Here is an 18,972-nt window from a genome sequence, read left to right as displayed (position 1 = left end):
ATGAGAAAAAAAGAAAATCTGGAAAGCAATCATGTGAAAACATGACAAAACTGCATCTTACTTGAGTGTACCATCTCCTCTCAGCTTCTATGGCATTTGGTTCTTTATTGTGTTTCCAAATAACCACCCTCTAGAATTGATTCCTAAAATGCATTAACAGATCTTAGAAGGACTACAACTTATGTTTCAGGTTAAACAGGAAAGAGACTGTGCTATGCTACTTTGGGATTTTTATGCTACTAACTTTAGTATCCCTGCATCTAAAAGCTACAATGAAGAATAGTGACAAATAAATGTGTAGAGGGGTGGCACAGAAAAGTTGGGTTTATTTCCAGCTATTCAGAGCATACTGAGCATAAAAAAGGGGTCAAACAGAAAGAAGGGATCCATGCCACAAATGTCTCAAAGAATAATATTTTTCCAGAACAAAAAAATAAATCTAAGCCATTTGACTTCTGGGAAAGAAGAACTACAAGGTTTTATCCTTTTAATCATTTCATGAACTTTTTTCCCTCATAAATATTTAAACTTGTCACACTAATCTCTGCTTTGCATTTTTGTAACATCTGTGAATCTTCTCTAAGATAGGGAGTTGATAATTTTCTACTCAATAGAAAGAAGATTTCTTTATTTTTTCAAAGGTGAAGCTCTTGATTTAGCACTTTAGATTTGAGCCCAAAAAATTTATTAAAAAACCCAAATTAGGTTTTCTCATTGTAATTCAGATATCACAAAAAGTAATTTCCAGAAAAACCCAAACACCTGAATTCTTTTCAGTCCCTTGAGGAAAGAAAGGAGAAACTTTTTTTTTTAAACTGAGAAGCTAGCAAAACAGAATTGAAATATAAAAGCATGGCTGAAGACAAATGCTTTTCTTGGTGCCTTACTGCCTGTTCTATGCCTCATCCTTTCTTCTCTGCTGAAATGTTTTGGCCAGTAATGCCTTCTATGAAGTATGTTACTCAGAGAGAAACGAAGATATCCTTCCACCATTCAAACCACTAGGATTTTCATTATGAATATTGACTCCAACATGGATTAGAAGGAGACTTGAACACTTTGCTCTTATCAAAAGAACAATATTGCAGAAAATTTGAAAACCAATCCAGTTAATCACAAATACAAACAGCACAGGACAAGCTTCTAGCTGGGACTATAGATGGAGGAACTACTTCTAAAAGTTGTGGGTTGGACTGCTTAGGGCATCAGAGGACACTGCACAGCTTTGGTGTGGTAATACACTGAACATATAGAAAGAAGGCAGCTCTTTGCTATTTGATGTGGAATCTCAGGGCAGCTTTCCTGCTGTTCTGTAGAGGGAAGACTGCTGGGCATAGAAGCTAAGGGGCTCATGGAGCCCACAGTGAGGAAAAGCATAGAGATAATATTTAATCTGAAGGGATTATCTTGAATGGTCAATAAATCTCAAGAATTGTGATTTGAGCATAATAATCAATGTGTGTTGCCAATTACTCTGGGCCTGACTGTAAAACCCTCACTTCATGCTAGGTTCTTTGTAAAGCAATCACATGAGCTTGCAATAAAAGAGCTGAGACAAATGGATAGCAAATGTGACCAACACAATTTGATTTTAAATAGAAAATATGCAGCAGTTGTGCATATTGTGTTGGATTCCCTACAAATATTTAAGATTGATGTGTCACCAGCCAAATTCATTCATTATACCCCTTTGATTTATGGTATTATACTTTAAAGCATTTTCTCTTCTGTTGGACTATTTTATTACCCTCTTTGCATACTTGCAGATGGTTTCTGTTGTTCACACTACGTACATGATGCATTTTTGTTTGCACCTTATGCAGCTGAAGAATGAATGGCTGAATGAAATTTACCACTTGAAAATGAAATGCTGTAAAATATACTAAACCCACACATTTTAAGTTCTCAGTGGAAAATTATTTCAAGTTCACCAGATAGATTAAATTTGTATATGAAATAAGCGACCTCTTAATATACACAAATAACTCCTCCCACAAAATTGTTCATTTTTATTTTCTTTATTCCACCAAAACTGCATTGCAGTTTTCCAGTCTTTATATTTACATTATTTGCAACTCTTTCCATAAGTGCCAGTACAAATGTAACTGATGAAAATCCAGAATAGTCATACAAATGTTCCTGAAAGCAAGGTGCATTTCTGAGCAAATTTGTTCTGATGCGCAATAATATATATGTATATATTAACAAAGCTTCATAATATAAAATATCTTCCATGGCAAGTAAAACTTCCCCACTTACAGCTTATTCAGATTTCAGTTACACAGACTTCTGCATTTCAAGTTAGTGCAAATAATGAGAGTAAGAGCCTGAGCAGAACAATGTAAATACAACGGAACAAGAGAAACAGCAAAATTTTACCAACTCCCTGCATATGGTTATAACATTTAATCAGTATATCATTAGTATTCTTTATGTACAATGTATTTAAATAATTGGCTTGTCTGAACTATAGGCAACAAATTTACAAAATAAAATAATGTTTCACACAAATATGGAATGTTGGACAAATATATGAAAATAAAATGCATCTAGTAACAAAATGTTGTAAATCAAAAAGATAAAAGATGTCTTCTCCATTTTTGAAGATTTCAAGGCACTTTCTTGGCAAATCAGAATTCCCTCCTTGGTAGAAAGTCTGCAAGAGAAAAGGACATCCCATTTTATAACTAGTTTCAAACCAGAGAAGCAGGCCACTTAGTATAATTCTGTTCATAAACCACAGTTTCCTGCGGATTGCATAAATCTTAAGATTAACTTCAGAATGCCCGTGGGTCTTGCCCTCCTGTGAACACTAATGAGTTTTGCCGTGGCAAATCCTCAGCGTCCATGCCAAGGGCTTTAACACATAGTGGTCCGCGCTGCTGCACATTGCGGGGAAGTTCCCCATGCGCATAGCCACGTGGATTTCTACATTCTGGGTTTCATCAAATGCTTTTCTTCCATTTTTAGGGATCTGGCTTAGGAAATTAAAACAAACCCACCCAAACCTCTAAGAGCTGTAAGGGCAGCAAGTGCCCGGTTTCCCGGCGCCGGAGCCGCGTCCCGCCGGACCTCTCCATGGTGCTGAAACATCCCGCCACGGCTCGCGCGACCAGATGCCAGTGGAAGATGACTGGCTTTCCCCAAGCAAAAGCTCTTTTCGAAGAGGAAAAGACCACGTCTCCTTTGTATATCCGGATATTTACAGGCGAGGAAGGAAATTATTCGCATAATAGCACTGCAGCTCTTTTTTTAATGAGGAAAAGGCAGCCTATTTTAGTACTGGCAGGAAAAAGGCTTAAAAATAGCTGTCAGTTCTTCAAGTGAGAGAGCCTCTTTCTTCAAAGCGACCAAGAATCTCCAAGACTCTCTCAGATGTTAAATTTAAGGCAAATTTCCTTTCAGGCAACAGGATCTATGGCCATATCCTCTCTATGCTACTGTGGGGGTGGTGAGGAAAACAGATCCCCTGTGCCAAAAAGATGGAGGAGAAGCAATCAGAGAATCATGCTAGAAATGCAATGTTATTCAGGGATGAACACATATAACTCCTTTGTTGCACTCCCTATTGACAGGGAAGAGAGAGTGACTCCTGCCACCTTCAGCCTTCTCAAAAGAATGTTTCCATTCCAAGAATCAGTGGATAAGAGTAAACATGAAGATCTGAGGATGTCTTATTTATAATGGAAACTATCCACTGTATTTGATGGAGGAACAGGGTGAGGGAGCACAGAGACAGCTGGGAAACACTCAGATCACGGCTCTACTTTTTCCTGTAATGTTTTCTCTATTTTTAACAAAGTAGACAGAAAGCCAGCCTAGATACAACTTTAAGTGAACAGAGTGCACACGAGCTGCTAGCAAGGCTTACCATTTAAAACCTTCCCTCTCTATTTTTCATTCTCACTCATTTTGAGTGTATTTTTGGCAGGCAAATTAAAACACCTGGCTTTGCAAATCATAGCAACTTTTGATCCTTTTGTATTTTAAAGATAGAAATAGGATGAGATAGATGCTTCTGTACTGTAGATATGTAGGCAGATCTTTGACTCATTCTCTTGAAAGAAAAAGAAGAAAGATTTTGGAACACCAGAAATCTTTCTGAAAGCCCTGATATATGAATCCAGAGGAGTAAATGGATACTGATAAAGGAAAAACAGAGACTAAAAAGCTAAAACTGTAGAAAAAGAGAGAGTGGTGGGATGCTTGAGAAAGCTGAGATTTTAAAAAGAACGCTGAAAAACAAATAGGAATTTAAGCACCTCCCAAAAAAATACCTTTTTTTTTTTTTTTTCTTTTAAGAGGGCATTCAGAAAAGGATTCCTGCCTTTAATCATGAAAAGGAGATACAGGCAAAGTAATGAGATGCCTAGTCAGTCTCTGGTTCATTGTCCTTGGTATATTCAAAACCATCTGCAACACCTGGAAATCAAGAGGCCAAAGAGACTGAAAACAGTTTAGAAAAGAGGAAGAGAAAGAAATTATGTCATTTCTTCTCAGAACTGAAATAGTGCCACATTTTTTAAAGCACAGCCACCAAAATGAATCCCACCTCCACTGAGAAATCAAATCAGCTAACACTGACTCATATCCTACTCTTCTTTTCTTACTCTTGATTAGTATGAATTGAAGTCTTGATGCAGGAAGAAGTGACATACGCAACTCCCCCAAGCTCCAAACTTGCAGTTTTTGTCAGGAGGAGGTGGTGAAAGGAAACCATCTTTAAAGAAATTTAAATAAATAAAATCCACTGATTTTATACATCTGATTGGTTAATAATAGCAATCAGCGCTTATTTTCAAATTAACCTTTGAAAGCATAACCATCTTATTAATATTCAAACAACAGGAGAAAACAGCTGACTTGGAGATGTTCCTTTTATCAGTGACAATGCTGTTTAATTAACACATTTCACATGCTATTCATAAACAAGAATGGACTGGTTTCTTTCTCAGACTATTTAGTGAAGCCTCTAGCTTTGTCACATCTTTATGCTCAGTTTCCTTCCATCGCCATGAAGTGGTATTAACTTTTCAGAAATTCTCAGGAGACAACATGGGAATGAAAAGGGGTCCCAGAAATGAATGAAGTGACAGGTTATCCATGAAGATCGCATTGGTAGACCTGAGACCAAGATATTCTGGTTCTTCCACGGATTAACAACAAAGTCCTCTGCAGAACAGCCTGAAATAAATGTGCTGATGATATCCTTGGGCATTTTTCTTTCAACAAGCTGATTCCTTCTTGAAATTTTGAACACTGAGAAGCCACCCAGTGCATAATTATGGACTGCAGTGCCACAAGTGACTTGTAGTTAATTACAGCGGAGCCTGTCAGAGGTATTTGTGCTTCTGTGTATTTCCAGGAGGAACCAGTCAGTTCTGCAATGCCAAAGCTGCACATTGATAGCCTCTGTTAATACCATTTTTGCATGCACTCCTGATAACAAGGTACAAGTGTGAAGTAAACCACTAGATCATTTGACAAATAAGAAAATGAGTGGGGAAAATGATACTTACATAGCAAACATCCTAGGACTGTGTACACAAAGGGCTCATTGCTAATCTCGTTAGCAACCTTGCACACCTTTTGTAATCTATAAAACAAAATTACCCACAGTAATAATGAATCTCAGTTGCCAGATACCCTCAAAAACTGCATAAAATTAAATGTAAAATTTGTACTAGAATTTCAGACACTCTACACAGTGAAACTGTTATCTGATGGAAATTCATGAAATTATGTGTGCAAGATGTAATATTAGATTGTATTGTAGCACCGTCAGTGCTCTAGAGGAAAAGTGAGTGATGGTAAGAATTAAAATTCTACCAGGCAGTTTCCTCCTAGGATGTGGAAGACCAGGTACAACTCTCAGTTGCACCTGGAGGAATTTAATTCATTAATTGGGAGGCTATTCCAACCATCAGACCATGACGTAGTCGGAAGTCAGGCTGTTTCAAACATTTTATTCCATTTAGTATTAATATTGATTTAATTCCATATTTTCCATGTTTAAGTACATCTCCCAATCATCAGACTAAAGACACTAAAGTCCCACTTCCAATCCCTCTCTCTTGTGTCCTTGATTAAAACAACCACGTGGTTCAAGTGGACCCTGAGTCACTGCCATTCTTTCTGGTATTTGCTAACAAGAAATACTTAGGTGTTCATTTCTTCTCTTGCTTGATAAGGATTTCAATAACATTTAATATAAATTGCGCCAAACAGCAAGAAAGTGAGCGCTATCTGGGTTTCAGTTCCTCAGAAAATATCTGTACAATGTATAACCATGTCAGAAGGAGAGGAAATAACTCATCCTCAGACATCCCATGATGACTAAGATGTCCCTGAAAGAAAATATGAAACCCCTCTAAAGACACAGGAAAAGATCTTGGCTATGATCAGCCTGAGTGCTGGATAAGGTGGAGAAAATTCTGCTGATTTAGCTCTCCTTTTTAGAACAGAACATTTCAGGTGAATGTAACTCATTGTCTGCTTTGGGTTTGCTTGGTGCAAGGGGGAACAAAAACTCTGTTTTGGTTGAAATCACCCTTTTTATTTTACATTTTGCTTTGATAGTTGGACTAAAAGATAAGTTCTTCACACCATTCTGAATCACAGTCTTGTTTTTAACTTTAAGAAAAGCTATTTAATTAGAAGAGAAATAATATGACTGTGTTTCTTAATAAATTAAGTGAAGCACTTGGGCAATACATGAGAGTGCAATTAATATTCGCATGCTCAATAGATACATGCCTTGCATACTCATCTGTCTACTTAGAAAGCTGTGTGTATATTTTTTGAGGATCAGGCATGGATTCCTACATTCCAGCTTCTGATAAGCCTAAAGGCAAATGGAGATGAGGGCTGCTCCATCCCCCTTCAAATGCTAAATCCTGCTGAGCTATGGTGAGAGAGCATCTCAGCTGCTCAGGAACAGTGCTTCTGACTGATGCAGTCAGAAAGTGTCATTGTTTTTTCATGTTAAATCCTGAAAAGCTTCCAAAGCACCAAACTGCTCCACAGTTTGTGCTTACACATCCCTAATGATATTCACCTTCTCTAATTAAAACGTACTGCTTATTTTCCACTCACTTTCATTGAATTGTCCATTGCACTAGACAACGCTGAAGTAACTTCCATTTAAGGAATTTCCATTTTGGTTTGGGGTTTTTGTTTGCTTTTTTATCCATTTTATCCAAGAACACTTCTATTCTTCAGTGTCTCTGACAAAATTATATTCAGGTTATGTTAAAGCAAAGCTTCTGTAGTTTCACAGAGGAAAGTTGTTTGATGAAAACTGAAAGTATCAATAACAGAATGATGAATCAAATGATTTTTTGTTGTTTAACAGTGTGTATAGAAAACTATCTTCACAAGCTGAAATATTCTAAACCCCCAAGATATAACCCTACTACTGAGCATTAAGAGAAGGTAAAGAACGGCTCAGATTTTATCTTATTGCACAAGCAAAGCTAAAGAGAGCAGGAAGGAGAATATGTGTGCCCTCTGCATAAGCATGCCCTACTGGTTTTTTTCAGAGTGTAGTTTTCATTTCATTTATTCCAGCATCACTTTGAAGGAACTCCATGATGTTCAGCTGACAGCAAGTGCATTAACAGAAAATCTTTATGTATCAGAAGACCTTGGATATGTTTTGTAATGTAGAGCTAAAGTTAAAAAAGGACCAGGACATCAAACACTTAATTGGAAAAGTGGGTTGCTTTTAAACAAGTATCACAGCTAGCATTAGAAGGTACTTTGCTACTTACAGGTTGGCGTTGAGCAGTCCCTTGTGTTGTGATACAGTCGATGAAAGTGCTTGCTACACTCTGAGGAAAATGTGACTGGCCCTGTTTGAAAGTAAGAAGGAGTTAACAACAAGCTCTCAGTGACACTGCTCTGCAGCTTCAATGAATGACAACAACACATAGCATTAGGTTCATTTTTTCTTGGCTAAACTTGCATTTAATCTTTTACTATACCTTAAACTATGATGCAACACAAGTAAAATAATGCTAGTGAAATAACAGAAAGAAATTCTGTTGCTGTGCCTTTATGCTCATGACATGAAAACCAGAAAAATGACATGTGAAAGTGATGGGCTGGTTTAGCCTTGAAATTCCAGTAATTGAAAATTAGCAGTAAAATTTCTTATGTGGTGAAAAATAGAATGACAATTACAATAGAATTTAGTTTACTCAACAGTTGTCTGTAGTCTAATGTAGAAGGAATAACGCACCTGGAATGAGGATACTCTTTCTAAAGATAAATAAAAGCAACATCTTAAGTAAATACGAGTTTCTAATCCCTGGAAAGATTAAGTACTTTTATGTACTAATGCTTTTAATTTGCACATAGATGGTTTATGAAATTCTTAATATACAGTGTGGGTGTTGAGGAAAGAAAAATGACAGCTGAATAACATCTAGGAACCTGATCTCCAGTTAAAATAATCCTAGTAAAAAAGCATATAGATTTGCACAGGGCAGGATGTGCTTCATCTTTGGCAAGGCAAATCCCTGTATGTCCGGGGTATAGTGTGCTGCTCCCTTCACTTATACAGTGCCATCTGTTTACATCAATATTTGATAAGAAAGGTGTCTCTGCTCATGGCCAGGGGTTTGGAACTAGATGATCTTTATGGTTCTTTACAACCCAAACCATTCTATGGTTCTATTTTTCTACAAAAATATGGCTCAAATGTAACAAGTTTTGAAAGACCCCTTCCAAAACCACTGATGGCCCTGAGAAAGTACTACTGATGACATTCAAGTTGAAAAGGAGAGCAAAAATGTAATATTTGCATCACGTAACCTGCTTAGCAAGACTACCACTGACAGCTGGGGATGAGTATCCTGTGGTTTGGACAGAAAACATTGACATAAACTGACATTAACTGAATAAGACTAAATTTCAATCTAAATTTAGCACAAGTAGGAACCCTGAATCAGAATAGCTTGTTTCAAGCAATGCCACAAAATGATCCATATGAAGCAGACTGTGTTGGCTAAGTTTCCTTTCAGAGGAAGATAGGAAGTGTTTCTGGGAAAAAATACTTATTTTGTAACTTGGAAGATGGTTTATGAGCCTGGTAAAATACATCAAACTAATTCTCTCTGTAGAGTGAAGCCAAATTGCCATGAGCTCAAGAGAAGATTCCTCTCTAAGACAGTGAGCATACTTGAAGGTTAGATATATTTTACACTAGTACATGGATTTCAGTAGATTTTTTCAGCCACAAATAAGCTTTTCAATAAACTGGAAGAGCAGCCTTTGCAAGTCTGAACTGGAATATTGTTGCCATTTTTTTATCTGAGTGAGCAATTAGGCTCAAGGAAAAGTATGTAATTTGAAATTATCCAGCATAAATGGAGACAAAACACTGGCTTTTGTCACTAAATAAATTCCATGTCCCTTCAGATAATATATGGCTTTCCAGCTCTCTTCCCTGTCATCAAAAAATAGGCTGTTAATTTTGTTTGTGCCTTACAAAACACTTTGTGTCGGCTGGATTTCCAAGCTAAATTGATAGACTGCTTTATGACTCACAAGATTATTTATGATTTTTCCTATAGTCAAAGACTGTTACATATGGTTCTTATTTGGCTTTAAAATGTGTCTATTATTCCTGGCATATGAGAAGTGTGCAGTAATTTTCTTAACCCTGAAACTGTAAAGATAATGTACTATAAAGATAATGTTGATTTCAGCTTCTCTCTTTTTTATTCACTATTAGTTTAGGATGAACTAACTACTTCTTGAACTAGTAAGGACTATAATCAAAGTTTAATTAATGAAGGCTAGTAGAAGGATTACGATTGGAACAGAATAAAAAACTCAAAGTTCCACTGTATTTTAAGAAAATGCCTAGGGATTACAGGATCTAATAAAGCTATGAAATAAAATAAAATATAAAATAAAATAAAATAAAATAAGACAACAGGCAGAAAACTCCATCACTGAAGATCTTAAGATAAAAAAAAAAAGAGAAAGAGAGAGAGAGAGAATGAGATAAACAAAGAGAGAAAGAGAGAAAGAGAGAGAGAAAGAAAGAAAGGAAGATAGGAAGAAAGGAAGAAAGAAAGGAAGATAGGAAGAAAGGAAGGAAGAAAGGAAGAAAGGAAGAAAGGAAGAAAGGAAGACTGACTGTAAGCAGAAATTCTGAGCCAAAAAATGAACTTTCAGTATTTGGGAATGATCCTGCTTTTCTCATTCATTCCAGCTAATGTTACTCAAGTAATTTCAGCAATTTTGATAGCAACTACTCATGCAGAGAAGGACTATTAATTTAATGAAGGGCTCCAGAGAGACACCTTCAAGTATTTTTTTTCCCTTTTTCTTTTCTATGATTTACTACTCTCAAAATACCTTCTGTAAAACTCATGGCTGTTTTTTCCCTGGTTTTGAGTAATGAAACTCATTCCATATTCATTACTTAGCTTCCCCAGATTCTTATGTTGAGCTTTTTATGGTAGCTGAGGAGTTTCCAAAGTTAAAAATGAAAAGGAAATGGATTAAGTACTAACATAAACAAATCTTTCTTGTCTGTCCTTCCCAGAAGCAGAATATTCAGTATTGCTGTGCTACATAGCATAGCATAGTTTGAAGCTCTATGCTAATTTCTTTCTCATATGGACTGAAGATGGTCAGGTTCAAAATTACTGTTGTTTACTGCAAGGGTGAAGGGCCAGCTGGCTCTGGCACAGTTCCTGTAGATGCTGTTAGGTTGCAGTGAGCCATTGGCAGAAAGATCCTTAAAGTTGTGCTTATCCCAAAGGTTTGGGGTACACTTCCCCCATGCAAAAGAGACAAAAAAATCCCTTCCTTTCTTGTCAAGGACTGCCTGAACTTTCCAGCAAAGAGGAAATGCATAATTATTTCCAGTTCTCTTTTTCATGCTCCAACAGCCAACTATTTCCCTAGCTTTTAGTTTCAATAATGCAAATAACCTTGAAAATCACCAAGAGATTTGCAGTGTCATACTTTGAGACCTTCACTTTTCTGAGTTACAGAACAGCTGGAATTGGAGAGCAAAGGTTCAGTGCAAGCACCTTGCCACTGACAACTCTTATTGCATATATTCAGAGGGTACAATATTTTTCTCAGTAATTACAATACAGTCCCAAAGTTAAGTGCATTATACAACTCCACCTCAGTTTTCAAGTACCTGACTGTAATAATCACAAACGTTCATATCTGAAACAGCAAGTTATTTTTATTTTTCATTTACACTAATTTAATCCTTCTTTGTTCTATCTGTTTCCACTATTAAAATAAGCATCCACATGTACACAACATACGAGATGCAAAAAAGCTTCCCTGATTTGGTGAAAACTTACTTGGTCACAAAGGTCTGTTTCTTAAAGATATGTGCAGTCCAATGAGAAGTTCTAAAATTAGTGAATGTGAAAATAAATATGGAAAGCACTACAGGAGGATAAAAGTTAAACAATGACTTTTAAATAATGTTTTCACTTACCACCTGTTAAAAGTTATTTTAGACTAGATAATTCAGTTGATTATTCAATAAAACTAGAGTTCTTCAACAATTCCTAGCTCTAAAAGATGGACATTTAACTTTAGAAATGTTAATATTGGTGTTGAGCCTCAAAAAAGTTAATGGTGTGACACTTGTAGCTACTTAGAATATGCACGTGCAGGAAAACACAAGCAGCTTCCTTACCTGTAAAATGCTTTATGAATTTGTCTTTTAGACTGGAATCTCTTGGAAAAATTTCTGAGGAGAGAAGAAAAAAAAAAATTATTTATGTAGCCGAGGAATTACAATAAAAGCCCTGAAAGCATAATATTCCAAGATGTCTGATGAACAGAGACCAAACAGCTTCCCAAACTAACTATGGAATTAATTTTCATAGTTGGGGGAAGGGGGTGGGTATGTAAACAACATTGTGAAGTATTTCAGGTAATTCCCAGATGAATACCAAATGGTCATCCTATAATGCCCCTTCATTTTCTGACAATTATTTCTGCACATCTTAGGTCTGAGTGGGGCTGTAAGTATAGAAAGACCACAAAAAATATAAATACATTATCATGTTATGACAAGTATGTAAGTACCTGAACAAATTATGTAAAATAAGTAGATAAATACAAACCAAATATCATTTCTTGGGTTTTGAAATAACAAGTACCTGAAGAGAAAAGTCTCCTACAAATCACCTAAAGTAGACATGGGCCATGGATATTTTCATTGCACTATTAGCAAAAAATGGTCCTCCTCTCCTGTGAAAACTGTTGTGAATTTTAAATTAGTCCCTTTCCATTTATGGTATTTTTTTTCCAGAAAGTGCAAGAGAGCTTCAGAATATACAAATAATCACAAAGAACAGAAAATGGAGCTAGCACAGAAAAATAAAGTTACTTTTTCTTTTTCTTTCCCGTTTTTTTTCAATGGGATGCTGCCTCTGGTTTACAGCAGAAACTTTTGATGCAAGTAAATATCCTCAGAACCAACACGCCTCCCCCCAGTCTCATGAATTTTCCACTGAAAAACTATTACAAAATTTTTGGGTACCTGCAGTTATTACTGCAGACAGTAAAAAGCTGCCTGTTATGTCAAATTCAAAGAACCTTCTCTGGCTGTTATACAAGGAACATGACTAACTTGCAGCATTAGGACCTGCAGTTAAATATATTTATTCACTAAGAACATTTCCTTACATCTAAAGTAATTTTAAATCTTTGTATTCTACATTTTTTTTTCAGTTCTCCATCTGAATTAACATTTAGCTCAGAAGAGAGCAAGTTTTCTTTCATACTAAAGGAAGATGTTGGTTATCTGCCAAGATAAATTCTTACCACTGGCTTTAGGCAGTTTCTCAGAGGTCACATGGGTGTATTTTTAGGCTGGGATTTTAAGCTAAAATGCCCAAGTCTTACTGCAATTCATCAAGGTTAGAAGATCTACTTTACTTAAGATTCCTTAAAAATATCAGTTTTAACTAATTTCTTTCCTTATTGCAGAAGAAATGCCACCCCTTCTCCAAAAACCAGTATTTTACTGAAATGTCAGGTAGTTTAAAATTATACAGAATGAAGACTATAAAAAGGCAAAATGGGGAAACAATTGGTGTGAGTTTTGAATGAGATGCCACAAGTTGACAATTACTGATGAATAACCACAGCCTGGTGAAGGACAGGCTAGGAACTGACCGTTCTTGCTCAGACAAAGAACATTTAGACACAAACACTTGCAAAGTACATAGGATTTCCTATGGGAACAGTAGCTGCCTTTCGCCCCATAAAATTCTCTATTTGCCCCGTAAAATTCTTTAGGAAAAGCGTGTATACAGCCAAAACCCCACCCTTTAAAGCCCAAATGGTGAAACAGGAGGACAGATTTGATGCTCCGGCAAGGAGCTATGCATTGCAAGCATAAGACTGCAGCCGTAGCTGCGTTGGTAAGCCTGAGAAGGAGCACTGCAGAGCCTGCTTTCCACGAGTAACCCACACTGGCCCAGGGTTCACACCAGCCCAGCCTCGCCTGCCCCAACAGGGAAATCTAGGTCAGTCGTGTGTTGAAAAGCAGCCGAGTGACACTGCCTGCGTGCCTGCTGCTCCCCGCTGCGGCTGCTGTCCCTGCGGGCAGCAATCAGCTTTGCAACGCGGCTCGCTTCCTTCAAGCGCATTTGCCGGGTAAAACTCACTCAGCGAGCCCCCAGCCCTGCACAAAAACAACCTAAGCTCATTTGTATAAGAATCACGGGCAGTACAGGTTACTGGAATGCTTCTGGCTCTAATGGCAGAGGCAACTCCCCCTAAACGACGAACTGCCCAACACAAGCACAGCGTAGCCAAACCCTCTGTCTGTACACAACTTCGAGGCTGAGGTCTCAAAGGACTTAGCATTTCAATCCAAATAATGAACATCTTCTTTGAATAGAATATGTGTCACTGACTCCTGATCACACTGCAGCCAGAAGCAAGATACCAAGTCCATACAGAATGCTTCTATAAAGCGCTGAAAAATCATCAGGAAAAAGCCCTGAACTAGCTTTTTCTGGCTTCTAATAAGCTCTTAGTTACTCCAGTCTTATTTCATGTGTTATCTATCACCTATTAAGATGTCCATTTTCACAACAAAGGCTCATATTCTCACAACACGAGTCAAATTCCTTTGACATATAAATTTCACAAAAGAAAAGCAAAAGCGTTAATATAAGAAAGATTGGCAAAGTATTACCAAAATCAAAACACTTCAAAGTCACACTGGGCAAAACTAAAAAAGGAACAGGAAAATGAAAAAATAAAATGTTTTAAGTGTGAAACTCACATGAGAGGGAAATATTGAGTGGAGAGAGCTTATGCAATTCATTTTTGCCTCAAGACCATTTTACACAACTGTAAAATACAACCAGCATATACTCTATGGGATATAGTAACACTGGTTTTAATCACCTGGGAGAATATTTATACTGCGGCATTCTTGGGACCAGGGTTACAAAGTCTGCCCACCACAGAGTACATTTGAGTTAAAAGGCACTTGAACTATTGACCCTGTGTTCATCCTGGGCATAATCTCAGTTTATAATCATAAATAACCTTAGTTCAAGGATTTATTTCTTATTAGGGCCTCTATGTGTACCCTTAGATATTTACTAATCTGGGGCAAAATGCTGCTGGTCCTACACACTTCCACAGACAGTGCTGGCCATGGGCAACTATTAAATGGTGCTAAAACAGATTTGCTACTGGATCTTCTGTCTCAAATAGTAGGAATATTTATGATAAACTCTAGGGACAAGACAAATTTAGAGGGTTTTCCAGGTCTGCTTTACAGACAGAATGGTTAAGCTTATAATGCAAAGTTGGCTCTAAAGCAATCCGTACTGTTAGCTTTATCAAGCTGTGACATTTCACAGAAAATCTCATGGCTTCAGGTAAAAGATGACTTGATCCTGCCTAAGTTTTATCCCGGCTGGGGTAAATGGGATGCTGCGGAGAGCTAGCAAGGTCTGAGCTAAGAATCAGTAAGCAACAGCTGATCCGCCTCTCCTCTCTGAGTTTGTTATAAACTTTCCAAAGTTGATTTAACCACTGCTGTAAAGCTAATTCCCTAGAAAATTATTCTTTCAGTTGTTATTCAGCAGCTGACAGGAATGTTTAATTTTTCACTAATTTGGGTGAAATTACAAAGAGGGAGGAGATTAAATAAACCACGGCCTGGTCTCAAGCTAATCCTCAGCTTGTAACTCAAGATGTTGTTGCTCCACTTTCAATGGGTCTTTTCACCTTTCTGTGCCTTCAGTTTCTCTGAGTTTTGTCTGTTTAGAATGCAAGGCTGTGACAGCAGGTGCTGATTTCTACCCCGTGTTTGCACTGTCTCCAGTATCATGTCATTATTATTGTGCCAGGAAAATTCATGTCCTGATGGAGTATAAATGAAAAGAACTGTGATTGCAGCCCTGAAGTAAGCCAACTCCACACAGTAGTTTGTTGACTTGGGACATAAAACCTCCACATCCTCAGGCAAAAAAAATCAAGATCTCCATTAGTTTATGCTCCCAACAGGCAACTTCTCTGTATTTTTATTTTATTCAGAGAATTAGAGTCAATCAGACAGCAAAAAGTGCACCACTGCTGGGCCAATCAGAAATGGTGGTAGCACCTCTGTGATAATATATCTAAGAAGAAAATAAAAAGAAGTTATTGCACAGATGTAACTGCAGCCAGAGAAGAGCAGATTGAGAACATGTGAGAGGAACAGCTCTGCAGGCACTAAGGTCAGTGGAGAAGGAGGAGGAGGTGCTCCATGTTCTGGAGCTGAGATTCCTCTGCAGCTGGTGCAGACCATGGTGAGACCATGGTGAGGCAGCTGTGCCCTTACAGCCCATGAAAGTCCAGGGGGATGCAGAAATCCACCTGCAGCCCATGGAGGAGCCCCACAACAGAGCAGGTGAATGCCTGAGAGGAAGCTGTGAACCTGTGGGAGGCCCATGATGGAGCAGAGCCCTGGCAAGGATCTGCAGCCCCATGGAGAGAGAAGACCAAGCTAGAGCACGTTTCCTGGCAGGACTTGTGATCCCATGGGCAGCCCACACTAGAGCAGCCTGTCCTTGAAGGACTGCACCCCATGAAAGAGTGGCCCATGTAGCAGCAGTTTGTGGTGAACTGTTCCCCATGAGATGGGCTCCAGCTGGAGAAGTTCATGAAGAACTGTCTCCTGTGGGAAGGATACCATGCTGGAGCAGCAGCAGAAACGACATGCTATGAACATCTAATATCCATTCCCTGTCTCCCTCTGCCACTGTGGGTGAGGAGATAGAGCTGAGAAGGAGTGAGGAGTGGGGGGAAGGTGTTTTTAAGCTCTTACTTCTCATTATCCTGCCCTGGTTTTGTTAGTAATAAATTCAATTAATATCTTTAATTAGAGCCTGTTTTGCCTGTGACAGTATTTGGTGAGTGGTATCTCCTGGTCCTTATCCCAACTCACAAACCTTCATTTTATTTTCTCTCCCCTGTCCAGTTGAAGAGTGGAGCCATGGAGTGGCATTGGTAGGTGTCTGGCATCGAGCCAGAGTCAACCCACTACAGTTGTGCATATTCTTCTTTCTATCTGTGAGATGGCAGAAGAAAATTGTCAGCAGTAAGATGCAGTTGACTTTTCTATTATAAACCCAGATGCAGGCTTCCAAAATGTTTTGGCATGAAAATAGCATGTGGGGTTTGGTTTTTGGTTTTGTTTTTAGAAAAGAACACTTCATGTCATGAAACTGCTTACAACACAGTATTAGCAGAGTTTTAAATAAATGTGACATTTTAAAGGACAAGACTCTCCAAAGTTTCAACTTATACAAAGGCTGTATTTGTTCATAGTATACAAATAAATCTTGCTGTGGTTGAAATATCATGCTCCCACAAATATTGGAACACTGTCAGCAAAACTGTCTCGAGTACTTACACAGACAAGTCTCATTTATTTGGATGGATCTTTCCTTTACTACAAATTCTCCACCATGCCTAAAGATAGCAACTCCTGCCTCCTGTGACAATACCACAAGGGGAAATACTAGGAGGAGGTTTGCGTGCTTTCAACAATGTCAAGATGGTTTAGTTAGCACAGAAAATAAAATGTTTGGTAATAAAAGTGATAATAAAATCTTTCAAATGTAAATTCATAAAGAATTTTATAAGTTCCCAGAAGAACTGAAGCAACAGAGATGAAATTCAACAAGAACAAGAGAATAATATCCAAGTAAAGTGATATGCTAGGAAGATGACTGAATAGAATGACATTACAATGCCAGGATGAAAATATCCTCAGCATGATTGTCCTAAATATAAGTGAAATCCGACAAAAACAGTGTTTAAAAAAAACCCCAACATATAATCAAAAACCTTAATGTCCCAAAACATCCTTTCTCTGCATGACTCAATCTACACACGTAAGTATTCCTACGAATTTTAGAAATAGATGTACTTCCTCAGTTTAAAAAAATTGTAAAAAGGGTTTTGCCCAAAATAGAAAACAGTGCAAAGAGCATCCTAGTAGAGAAAAAATGTTCATTTGATAAGAATTCAGTGTGGCGTGGAGTAAAGCACAGGTGTTTGACTACAGTGTTATACTTGAGAATTGCATGATAAAATACCCTGTGAATAAATGGAGCATGAAGTGTGTGCTTAGAGCTCTGACCTGGGTATTACTGCTAGAGGTAGACAGAAATATGTGGTCATCACTGTGGGCAGCTGTCACAGGGAGTTGATCCCAATCCCTGGCTGGGGCACTTTCCACACTGTGGTTTCCCAGTGCTTGAGAGAGCAGCTCCTAGCACAGCCCTCAGCAGCAGATGATGTTAAGCATCGCTGAATCAATTAGCATACACTTCTTTCTTCAGTACCCCAACCAATTAAAAGGTCTTAACTTCCTCCTTTCATTATTATTCTTTGGCTGTGACCAGATTGCACAAAACTCTTACTTCTGGGGCCAGAGCTGGACAAAGTCCTTACCTGAAAAACTGAGGACTTCCAGCAGCTTTGGCTAGGCTGGAAATGCTATTTTTTCTATACTGCTATGCCATTGCTACCAGAATGGGATTACTTTTTGTTCTGTAGACAATAGCCATATCAATATAGATTGAAATGTTTCTCTGGTTCCTCATGTGGTGTCTGAAACAGCACAGAAACAGAGTATGTACTTCTTTGTTGAAAAATGCGTGATATTTTTATTCCCTACTAAGGGACCACCAATTGATTCTGAGGTCCTTAAGAGTGCTCAAAATCCTTAGGATGAATTTGTGGTTGTATTACAACTCAGTTCACAGACTAATAGATTTAATGTTTTTCTTACTGCAGTCTCCCACAGAGAGGGGAAAAAAAACCCCTTTGCTTTGTGCAACAAGGAGCAACTCCTTCCATCATTACTGATCACAAATCATTAAACATTTTATATTATTTGTGTTAGAAATAACTGCTATATGAGAAAATATCTACTTAAATGATGTAATTTAATTCTCTTAGACTACTCATCTGCGATTTCTACTACACAAACTGCATTTCTGCTTTTGTTTTGTTCTTTTTCTTTGTTTTCCACAATTAAGTTTATGATAATTTCTAATTGTCTTAGTAATTTTTTTGTTTATATACCCCCACTCCAACTCACATACCCTGCTTTCCCCCCTAGATCTGCAATTCATTCCTTCAGACAACGGAAAATACCTATTTCTGTGTGCAGTATTCCGAGAACTCGCTGTGTTACTACACACACATTTCCCACTTACTGAATACTTTTGTTTTGAGACTTTGATGTGTACATACTGAGCATAGATGGAAAATGAGTCAATGCTCCAGACAGACACATTCCTTTCTGGCTGTAATATTGGTGTTTGAAATTCAACTTACCAGATTCCTCCAAGTGCTGTGTAATGAGGATTACAATAAATTAGCAATTTTTTTTTTCATTTTTTATCACTTTCTACTGTAGCAAGTGAAGAATTATCTAGTATCTCAGTA

General features: G+C 37.7%; 1 protein-coding gene across 1 annotated transcript in view; it reads right to left on the bottom strand.

The window, feature by feature from the left end:
* Positions 1 to 1,994: 1,994 nt before the first annotated feature.
* The window catches only part of ALKAL1 (ALK and LTK ligand 1), a 37,129-nt gene continuing 20,151 nt past the window's right edge, over positions 1,995 to 18,972 (bottom strand). Inside the window, exons 3-6 of the mRNA XM_042029114.1 lie at positions 11,687 to 11,765; positions 7,773 to 7,853; positions 5,520 to 5,596; positions 1,995 to 2,656 (exon numbers count right to left, since the gene is read on the bottom strand). Of these exons, the coding sequence (XP_041885048.1) occupies positions 5,532 to 5,596; positions 7,773 to 7,853; positions 11,687 to 11,765 (225 nt within the window). The 3' untranslated portion in view covers positions 1,995 to 2,656; positions 5,520 to 5,531. The remainder of the gene's footprint in view (positions 2,657 to 5,519; positions 5,597 to 7,772; positions 7,854 to 11,686; positions 11,766 to 18,972) is intronic.

Source organism: Corvus kubaryi, unplaced genomic scaffold, assembly GCF_017639235.1.
Source record: "Corvus kubaryi isolate FWS band 111438036 unplaced genomic scaffold, C.kubaryi_AGA036_p1.0 37312, whole genome shotgun sequence".
Lineage (NCBI taxonomy): Eukaryota > Metazoa > Chordata > Aves > Passeriformes > Corvidae > Corvus > Corvus kubaryi.
The sequence above is the reverse complement of the archived record's forward strand: the minus strand, read 5'-3'. Positions and strand labels throughout refer to the sequence as shown.